General features: G+C 54.6%; 1 protein-coding gene across 1 annotated transcript; it reads right to left on the bottom strand.

The window, feature by feature from the left end:
* Nucleotides 1-1,383: 1,383 nt before the first annotated feature.
* Nucleotides 1,384-10,015, bottom strand: Pcare (photoreceptor cilium actin regulator). Its single transcript, XM_012951398.2, has 5 exons — nucleotides 6,333-10,015; nucleotides 3,072-3,288; nucleotides 2,963-3,028; nucleotides 2,552-2,628; nucleotides 1,384-1,588 (listed from the first exon to the last, which is right to left on the bottom strand). Exons 1-5 carry the CDS (start codon nucleotides 10,013-10,015, stop codon nucleotides 1,384-1,386), a joined length of 4,248 nt encoding a protein of 1,415 aa, XP_012806852.2.
* Nucleotides 10,016-10,753: the final 738 nt, after the last annotated feature.

Below are 10,753 nucleotides of genomic sequence, written 5' to 3'. Positions count from 1 at the left end.
TGGTTTTACTGGCTGTGGAGAACAGGCCCCCTTGTTGGGAAGGCTTGGCTGTGGTCACCCAGCCCCAGAGGCCTGTGGGTATGCAGTGCAGACAGCATCTGACATACTCTGAGACCAAGGGAGCATGGCTAGGCTGGGGCGGTCACAATGGCACTGGGGCTGAACTGGGAAGTGGGGAGGGGAGGGAGATGAGTGGGCTAGATGTTTTAATCCATCTCATGTCAGGACTGCTCAGCTCCCAGACAAGCTCTTAGGGAACTTCAAGGCCGTGTTGCCACTCTACCTCAGCATCTGCTGTTCCTGCTATTGGTACAGCTACCTACGCTGTAGGGACAGTGACGGGCTAACAAGAGGCAGTGAAATGTCATGAAAAAATGCTGGCTATGGTGGCGCACGTCTTTAATCCCAGCACACAGAAGGCAGAGGTAGGAGGATTGCCATGACTTTGAGGCCACCCTGAGATGACAGAGTTAATTCCAGGTCAGCCTGGACCAGAGTGAGACCCTACCTTGAAAAATTACAACAACAAAAAAGCATGGTTTTAAGGCCACTCACATCTGCACATTTTTTTGCATGTGCATGTGTACAGGTGTGTGCTGCGCATGCATGTTCATAGTGTGTATAGGCTCATAACGTGTGTGCACATGTTAACATCAGATGTCCTTTTCAATTGCTCGTCTGTCATATTTTGAGGGAGGGTCTCTCGCTGGACCCAGGACTCTCCGGTTGGGCTGGACTAGTCAGCTAGCGAGTGGCAGTCTCAGGAACCCTGCGGCCTCTCCTCCTCAGCACTGGGGTCACAGTCGCACACACCACATGCAGCCAGGAGAGGCTGGAGTAGCTGTCGTGCCTGTGGTGTGGCGAACGCTTTCTCCACGGCGCCACCTACCCAGTCCCTGTTCCTGTTTTTGCTTTGTTTTCCTATCTGTCTGAATTTTGGCAAGATTCTTGGGAAGGGGGCTCCTCACACCTTTGGTTTTATCTGCAAAGTTGGGGAGCACTTAATTTCATTCACTGCTGTAAATGATCCCATGACTACCATGAGGTCACCTTGTAAAACATGTGGTTCTTTATGCACATAATAAATACATTTCTCCTTCAGATTAAGGCCAGCAATTGGAGGGGTAGAGTGTCACCGTGGGGTCTAAAGTTTTGGTTAACCTTTGAACCCCAAGGCAAAGCGGGATCTGGGAGTGAAACCAGCTGCTATTTCAGGTTTTGCAGCTCCCTGGGCAAGGCTTTTCAAGGCCTTTCTTTCCAGGACACCTCAGTGGGAGTTGGTTTGCCCACTGTCTACTGGGTCTACTGGGCCGTGTGAACACGTAGCAGTAACTTGTGTCTTCTGGGGTGCCGGGCATCCACATGGCTCCGCAAGCCGGCCTGTCAGGTCATCTGCTGCTGCTGGAGCTGTGCCTCTGCCTGGGATCTGTCCTGGGCCCGGCTGAGGCGGGCCTCTGGCTGCAGTGCGCGGCCTAGCACGCACAGGTCTGGGGGAGACGCCCGCCTGCCGCCACTGCCCTGTGACTCTGCGCTGCTCCAGTGTAAGGAGTCCTGCTTGGCACCGTCCTCGCTGCTGCTGCTGCTGCTGCTGCTGCTGCTGCCAAGAGAGAGGAAAGAGATGGTCAGGCACTCCTTTGCCATTCCGGCTGTCCTCTGTCTGTCCCTCCCCTATCACACGCAGCCCAGCGCTCACCCTACATGCCAGCTCCCTGTCTTTCCACATTGCGCTTTCCAGGCTGGGCAGCCCTTGCTACCACCTGCCTGCTGGTGCCGCTCAGGCAGGGTGGGAACCTGCTCCCAGAGCGCCTGCTGACAGGTTGAGTCCTGTTCTTGCCCCGTGCCAGGATCCCACTGAACAAAGCAACTCCCCAGGGGCATAGGCTGCAGTATGGGAACTGGGCCTTATGATGCTTTTATTTCTAAAGCACTTCATGTCCAATAAAGGGCTAGGCTAGCTAGCTGAACTAAAAACAATAACAATAACAGCAACCCCCCCCAAAAAAAACCCAAAAACAAAAAATCCACCCTGCGTTGCACAGCTGTCACCCCTTTTCTGAATGGAATAGAGAGGAGCCACTTAGCTCAGCCTCACACAGAATCTGGCTGGAAGAGAGCTTCCCAGTTGCCAAGCAGCATGCCAGGGGGCTGTGCTGTGGAGAGGATCCCATATAGCCCTCAGCTTGACCTATGCTTTGCAGGGCAGAATGCTGGGGGTGGGGTGGGCATGCCACAAAGCAGGGAGCAAGATCTGGTAGAAAGGACCAGCTCTGAAAGTCACACTAGCTAGATGACCTTGGGGTTTCTGCTGGAGGTTGGAGTATGGCTGCTTGGGTTCAAGTCCTGGCTCTTCCTTTTGCCATCGGTGTGCCCCGCAGCACATGAATTAATCCGATGGAATCTCACTTTCCTTCTTTGCAAAATGGAAATCATAGTGGCTACAGTGTTGGATGGGAAGGAAAGCCATAGTGTATAACTGGCAGGTGAGGGCTCAGCGGATGGGACGCCGGCCCTGTGGCCCCGCTCGCTCGGCAGAGCTCACGGGAATTCTCACCTGGACGGGGCTCCAGGAACCCTCTCATCCTGCAGTTGGGACCTGGGGACCTGGGACCGTGGTCGAGCTCCAGTCGCCTGAGGAGCAGGACGAGAGCTCTGCTTCCCACTGGTCAGACTGGAAGGCCCTTCACTCTGCCCGTGATGGCACCGTCTTGCCTTTTCATGAGCTTTACAACCAAGTATGCCCGGCCCTGTGCATGGGTCACCAGAGCAGTGGAGGACAAGTCTGCCTATGGATCTGAGCAGGCAAGGTGGTGGGAGTTGGGGGTGGGTAGGGTGGCGCACGTCTGGATATTTTAGGCACCGAGAGACCCACTGTGTGCGGCAGGGCCAGCGTTTTCTGCTTGGATCCACAGGTCTCTGCAGGTTAGACACTGCAGTGGGTGGGTCCCGGCAGCTGGCTCCTTGCCTTCTGTCCTGAGCCCTTGGGGAGCAGGCTGTGCTTGGTCCAGGCCCAGTCTTTGCTGCTGTCTGCCTGCACGGGTTGGCAGGAAGGCGAAGAGACAGGGGAGGCCAACATGGTGGCTTGACAAAGGTTTGGTCTGGAATTCATCTTTCTCAGCCCCACTCAGGTCCAGGTTCAGGTCCCACATCTGCATGAAGCGTAGGCCAGGAGCATGCTGGTTTCCCCAGCTGTAGCCCTGCCACTGGGATACAAGCTCTTCCTGGAACTGCTGGCGAGGGAGGCTGCCCACTTGCTGCCCTGCTGGTCCCTGGGCGGCCTGAGCCTGGTCACTGTGTGAGGGTGTAGAGTGCTCCTGCCTCACCAGTTTAGGTCAAGTTCAGATGAAAGACATTGAATGGAGGGGGAAAAGTCTGGACCCTTCTGTAGTGTACAAAGCCCCCCAACTTTCTAGGACTAGAGATTGAAATGTCACTCAGAGATCTGGCATCTACATAACAGTTAAAAAATAGTAACTATGGGGGCCTCTGAGGATTGCTCCTTAGCCCCCGGGGTCTCCCGGACAAGAAGGATATATGCACCATCCTTTTTCTATGTAAAAAGAAAATGCTTGTCTGTGTACACTTGATCCTGCATGCCTGCCTCAGCTGCGTGACACGGTGGACATGCCTGGCTCGTGTCTCCTAGAAGCTCCTGCGTGGGAGACACTGCCTGGCCCTCTGGCGCTAGCTTGCCGCATGGTCTTGGGGAAACCATGTCTATGTCCTTGGTGTTCATGCAGGAGAGCAGAAAAATGCACTTGTTCTCTATGGAGAAGCACCACCAGATACCAAATTCACACCTTGGGGCGGGGTAAGCGGTGGGGCGAAGAGCATTTTCTCATCACGTGCTAGGAGTTTGGAGTGACTTGGAGGTATGGGCATACCCAAAGACAGGAAAACGTGGTGTAAGTCATACAGTGACCTTCCACATGACCTTGAACAGGCTCATCTTTCAGGCTACAAGTATCTACTCCCCTACACACACAGACCCCCACATTGAGATTCCAAACACAGAGCAATCTTTTAGGGTGCCCTATTCTAAGGCAAAGCTTGGGAGAAGGGCATAATTTTCTTCCTGAACAATTTTATGTTCTTGAACAATTTTATGGCTCCTGCTGTTTTAGAATGTTGGTGTTTTTAATTAATGCCATTTTATTGTCCCTGGGTTCTCCAGCTCTTCCCCCGAAGGGCACAGTTTAGAAATCTAATAACAGTGAGTGGCTGGTGTGAGGAATAACCCATTAACGTTTACAGAGGTTCTTAGATGAAAGCCAGTCTACTATGGGAAGCTCATTTCAGATTTAAGAAAAGAATAGCATTATATTACAAGTCTCGCAAAAAAATCAATATTTCATTTCTTTCAAGTGGCTGGGGAAGTTCATGTAACTATTAGAATGTGCAACTTTCCTGAGATAATATCTTTGTTTAAAACCGACTGTTGAGTACTTTGTAAAAAAAATTACCATTTATGCTGGGACAGATTGGGAAGCCTGTGATATGTATCACTTGTGTGGATACTAACTGCTGGCTCATATGACCATGGGCGATGCAGAGAAAGCAGGCACTGGTGTGTTGCCTGGGCTCTGAGCGGATCTCAAGTACGTTGCTAAGAGCTCTTCTCTGATAGGCCTCAGGTGGACGTGGTCCTCCGCGTATTACTCTGGAAAATAACCACTTGAGCACATTGGTCCTTTCAGAGTTGACGTGAGAGCCTTGTTGACTCATAGTCCCTTGCAGCTGTGCACAGGCTGGGCCAGTGGCAGGCACCAACTTGTCCCCACTGGGCAAGGCACACTGGGAACTCCGCCCTCCCTCTGGGTCCTGGTGCTCAACACGCACAAATGCATGCGCTGTACAGACCACTGAAGTTGGTGGAGCAGTGGAGCCAGGTCCCTGGGGCTATGGGAAGTCAGACACTTCTGTTCTGTAACTCCAGGATCAGCTGCTCTTAGATGCAGTCTATGGACCCTTGGGTATTCTAGAGACACCTTTAGGGGGCCCGCAAGATTAAACCATCATAACATGAAGATATTAATAGTTCCTTCTGCTTATTCTCTTGGGAGTGTGGGGGTGTTTTTGAATTTATGGATGTGTTATAAGAACTACAGAAGTAGATCTGAGGGCTTGGAGAGATGGCTTAGCGGTTAGGCACTTGCCTGTGAGGCCTAAGGACCACGGTTCAAGGCTTGATTCCCCAGGACCCACGTTAGTCAGATGCACAAGGGGGCGCATGTGTCTGGAGTTCGATTGCAGTGGCTAGAAGCCCTGGCATGCCCACTTTCCTCTCTCTCTCTATGCCTCTTTCTCTCTGTCACTCTCAAATAAATAAATGAAAATAAACAACAACAAAAAAAATTTAGAAAAAAAAAGAAGTAGATCTGAGAACCTGGCTGTGTTCCTACTAAGCCAGACACAAACAGACACAAACATGTATGCAAAAATGCCAAATGGTACCTTGGTTTCACTAAAATTTTCTCGCCTTCCTTCCTTCCTTCCTTCCTTCCTTCCTTCCTTCCTTCCTTCCTTCCTTCCTTCCTTCTTTCCTTTTACTTTCCCTCCCCCCACCAAAAGATATGCTATTTGGCCTGGCCTGGTGGTACATACCAGTAATTCCCACACCAAGGGGACTGAGCAGGAGGATTTTGAGTTTGGGGATAGCCTGGGCTACATAGTGAGATCCTGTACAAAACACCCATAAAAGGTGCATATGCTTTTAGTAGGAATATATTGTTTGTATTAACATGGAATGGATTTGCTCTTAAAAATATTATTTAAGGGCTTAGTGGTTAAGGCATTTGCCTGCAAAGCCAAAGGACCCAGGTTTAGTTCTGCAGGACCCGCATTAGCCAGATGCACAGGGGGCACATGTGTCTGGAGTTCGTTTGCAGTGGCTGGAGGACCTGGTGTGCCCATATTCTTTCTCTCTCCATCTTTCTCTGTCAAATAAATAAAATATTTAAAAATATTATTTAAATATTTCTCAGCCTATGCTTCTAATAGAGTAAAAATAGGTAGGTGTAACCCAGGTACCTAACAACTCTCTTGGGCACTGAATAATTTTAAATAGCTGAAAAGAGTCCTGACATCAGATGGTGACAGAACCTCCTGGGGACGCACATGATGGAATCCATCACCTAGGCCAGACAAGGAACAGTGAGCAGGCTATGGGGCAGAACCATTCATCAGATCGAAGCCCGCTCACTCAGGGACAAGGGGAGAATGGACTCTGCTCTCCAAATTTCCTAAGTGCCACTCCTCTTGGAACATAGTTTGAAAACTCCTGACCTGGACAGTTCACAGGACCCACTCCCTCAGTGGCCTGAGGCATGTCTTACCTGCTTTGGCAGGGCTGAGAGTCCCAAGGGGAGCCAGGCAGCTGAAGCCGGACACCTGGCTGGCGGCTGAGAGCTGTTCTTTGGATGAAGGGCAAGGGGTTGAGGGCACTCAGAGCCATTCTCTTCTGTGAGTCAATCCTCAGTCGTGGCCCTGAGCTGCTCCTCCAGTATCCTGCTGAGGTCCCAAAAGGGTCCCCAGACTCTTGGGACAGTGATGATGGGGTTAGCAGGTTAGCTGAGAACTGTGACTTAGCTTCTGATGGAGAGGAGGTGGCTGGGCAGAAATTAGAGCACGCCTTCCTGGATGCCTTGGCTATGGTGGCTTCTCTGTCCTCAAAGTGTTTTGTCTCTTTGTGTCCCTGAGATGGGGACACTGGAGGGGACAGAGAAGGGACAGAGGAAGGGGAACTTCCTTCTCCGTGCTGGACAGGAGGGCTGGAGACCTTGTGCTCTGCAGGAGGGCTCCCTGGCGTGGGGCTGGACAGTGGGGAAGTCTGCTTCCTTGTCTCTGGTGGGCTTTCGGACCTGGGGCTCATGGGTGGGCTGGGGGAGCTGAGGATGGTGGGAAGGTTTGGCTGGGAAGGTCCATGAGAGACAGGCAGGCTTCGGAGCCGCTTGTCCACTTGCAGTGCCCAGTGAGCCCTCACGGAGGAGGCTTTTCTGGCCCTCGGTGGGCTTCGGTCTCTGTTCTGTCTGGAGGCTTCTGGAGAACATGGCCCTCGTGTGGGCCTGGCCAGGCTGGGTTCTGTGGTCCTGCTTTGCCCGGATGTGAGGCTGGCATGGTGCCAGGGGGTGGCCTTCCGGTGATGCTTGGAGAGGCATGCCGCCTTCCCGGCCTGCATCTGAGTCTCGCTCCCCACTTCTGGGTCTAGGCTGCCTGCCGATGAGGAACTGGGGTCTAAGGCCAGCTTCCGGGGACCGCAGCCGCTCCTGCCTCTCCCCGGGCCCGTGCTGCACAGCCTTGGGGGGCTGCCACTGCCTTTGTTGGGCAACAAGTCCACGGGGCCCACGGACGCTCTCAGCTTCGGAGAAGCCCAGGTTTTCCTGGCAGGGCCAGCCGCGGCCAGTGTGGGTGCCGTGGCCACTTCAGGGTGGCCGCCTGCTGGCTGGCTGCTCTCGGGGGGCTCCAGAGCAACAAATGATTTGTCCATCAGGACTTCGAGAGGTGGTGGAGGGAGATTCTCGGGGTCCTCCACTGCTTCCCAGCTGGTATCCCCACTCCTGGATGCTTCTGCAGGTAGAGGGGGACACGCGGGCCCTGAAGGCCTCCAGCCCGTTCCCACCTGCAGAGGGTTTCTGCCTGCTGCTGGAGAGATTTGGGGCTTAGGATAGAGTGGGGCAAGCCCTCTGTAGATGGGAAATCTGGAAAGCGTGACAGGGACCCCCCACTTCCTGAGGCAGGGCCTTGGACCCAAGTTCCTTGAGTCTCCCAGTGTCCTCGGGCTCTCGGTGGGACTGAAAGTTTCAATAAGTTTCTTCACTGATGGTCTAGTGGAACAGCCCACGACGTCCCACCGTGTGGCCCCGCGAGCTGTGTTGTCCTTCTCACGGGGAGGGCTGGCATTTGGTAGCTCTGGTGCCCTCTCCTGCCAGGGCTGCTCACGTGCAGGGAGGGGACCGCATTTCTGCCAGATGCTCTTGTCCTGACTGGGCAGAATGTTGAAGTTCTTGGTGAGCGAGGCCTTGAGCTTGCTGGTGGTGTGGCTGGGGCCCACCCTGCCGTTGCTGGGGGGCCACAGCGCTGTGGCCTTGAGCTGTGGAAGCGAGTCCTTGCTGTGCCTCTGCCGGGGGGCACCCAGGGCATAAAATATCTCCAGCCTCTGGGTGAGGTCAGCCTGGACCCTCCTCAGCTCCTGAAGGGTGGGGTCCTCTGCGGGGCTCTTAATACACCCCTCCGACTGAGATCTCCTTTTTCGCTCCGGTGTCCTCCTGCTGCCAATGGCTGTGCGAGGTCTAGGTGGGCTCTTCATCCTCCCCTCGTCCTCCTCCACCCAGTCCTGCTGTCTGGAGGCCGCTGGGACGAACTTGATTCTTTCACTGATGGCTTCCTTCATCTTCAGAATCATTTCCTGGGCCTGGGGGCTCCCTGGCCTCCCGGAGCGTGGCTGAAACAGGCTGTCCCGGACAGCGGGTGAACACCGTGGCCTTGACCCCGGAGCCTTCCCAGGTTCTGCACACAGACCTGCGCCGCTGGCTTCCTCCTCCTCCTCCTCTTCCTCCTCCTCCAGGCTGCTGTCCTCACCTTCGCTCGGGTATGGAGCACCCATCAACCCAGAGCTTCCAGGACGATGTGCTTCCGTAGGGACCCCGACTTTCAGGGAATCCCACGGGGTGCTGCTGCCAGCCTCCAGAGGCCTAGAAGTGACGGCGTCTGGGCCTGTGCTGGGGGCACTTGGGTTTCTGGCTTCGTGCTGTGCTGCTGGCTGAACCTTTGCCATGGCGGGCCTTGCCCATGGGCAGTCCTGGGGTCTGTCTGAACTTGTCCAGGATGGACCTTGCTGCCAGGCAGGCCCCAAGAGCCTGACCTCCGTCTGGGGTGCAGTCCCTGGCTTCCATTCCCCAGGCTCAGGGGCAAAGTCCCAGCTAGCTTGCTTGCCCAGCTTGTCCAGGGATTGCACAGACTCGCTGTCAGCACCAATGCCGCTGTCCTCAGAGCACAAGGGTGGACCCTGCAGCCCAGGGCCACTGTGGCCACTGGCCAGACTCTCTAGCTGCCCCAGGGCCCTCAGGAGGCGGTTGTGTGCACACCTCTTGGTGCCAAGCTTGTGTTCCAGGTGGCTGGCAGCGGAGTGGAGGTAGCTGCTGCAGCCCTCCAGGAGGCTTCCACTGAGGGTGGCCAGCGCGCTCTGGAGCCCTTGTAGCTTGTTGACGGTGTACTGCAGCAGCTGTCGCAGGAGGTCTGGCTGCTCCGGGGGCGCTCCTTTGCTCGGTGGCCATGCCAGATCCTCCCTGACTTCTTGGAGGAGTGTGTCTCCATCCTCAGCGATCTCCCCGAGGAGCTGGGTGGCTTCCTCCAAACACAGCAGCAGGAAGCCGAGCATGGGCCCCAGCAGCTCCCTCGTCTGGCTGGCCTGCTGGACCAGGTGCAGGACTGCTTCGTATCTGGTGAGGCTGGCATGAAGGTAGGCGTATGTCTGCTGGTGAGCCTTCACCAGGGGCTCAGGGAAGTCTACTTTGCCTTCTGACCCAGGGACGGGGAGGGTGGTTTGGTAGCAGTGGTTCTGCTCATCTGGCTGGCACGTTGGCGTCCCTTCCCATTTGGAGGTCTCCTTGGTCATGCTTGACTCACTGTCTCCCTCAGGAAAGGCTGCGTCTTGTGTCCTATGAGAGCCTTGTTTCTGGAATGAGATGTCCACAGCCACCTTGTTTTGTGGTTTGTTCAGCTGGGACGGGGAGGTTTTGGTTTCTGGCATCAGTCTTTCCATTTCTCCCATGAGCTGACCAAGCCCTTCAGCTGTGGTTTGGGACCTCCCGAAACTCCCAGGTTCCTCTGCTGGCCTCGGTGTCCGGGGCGGCTCCCCGCCAGGGCCATAGCAGGTGGAACTCTTAACCAGCACAGGGACAGAACATCTTTCACTGTCCCGCTGGCGGCCCGGCAAAATTGCCTTGGGCTTTTTCAAAAACTGAAAGCCGCTCTTGGCCACGCTGTTGACAATGACACTGTGTGAAGGCGTACACCCCATAGTCCCGGCTGGTCACTGCCTTCCGTCCATGGCTTCTGGTCTTCAGAGGACTATCTCGGAGTAGGCACAGAGGCCGTCCTGCTGGCCTATCCAGGCAATTTCAAACCCAGATCCTTGGAAGTCCATGGTACGACCTCTGAAACTTGGAACCATCCTCCTTTACTTCCTTGGCCATAGTTGAGGGGGTGTCCTGCCTGCTGTGGTAAGTTTTGAACTTCTTCCTGTCAGCGAGCAGCACGCCATGCTAGAGGACTTCAGTCTCACGGATTATCGGCCCAGCCTGTGTTTTGCTCATGTCCTGACAGATGTGGACGGCAAGCGGAGCCTTAAGCCTATTAGGGTAATCATGCCCCAGCCAGTCAGCACTCCGCGTGTTCTAATATAGAACTTCTCAGCACTTGCTATCTTGGGAAGAGGATTAGAGTTGCATGTGCTTTTGCTGTCAATTCTCTTCAGATGTCTGCCATGGGAACCTAGAGAAATGAGTCGTCATTGCAGAAGGGTCTGGAAGAGATGCCTTGTGGAAGGAAAGTCAGGGCTTGCCAATTATAGACCCTGGGAGAGATGTGACCTTCACGGTTAATAAGGACCGAGCACCTGAGGGTGCACCTATCTGTTTTCAAGGAGACTCAAAGACTGGGTGTGGGGCTCATACCTGAAATCCCAGTACTCAGGAGGGCTGAGACAGGAGAATTGCCATGAGTTTGAGGCCATCATGGGTTGCACAAATTCCAGGCC

Source organism: Jaculus jaculus, chromosome 5 (assembly GCF_020740685.1).
Source record: "Jaculus jaculus isolate mJacJac1 chromosome 5, mJacJac1.mat.Y.cur, whole genome shotgun sequence".
In the NCBI taxonomy this organism is placed as follows: domain Eukaryota; kingdom Metazoa; phylum Chordata; class Mammalia; order Rodentia; family Dipodidae; genus Jaculus; species Jaculus jaculus.
Note: the sequence above shows the minus strand (reverse complement) of the source record. Positions and strands in the feature narration are given on the sequence as shown.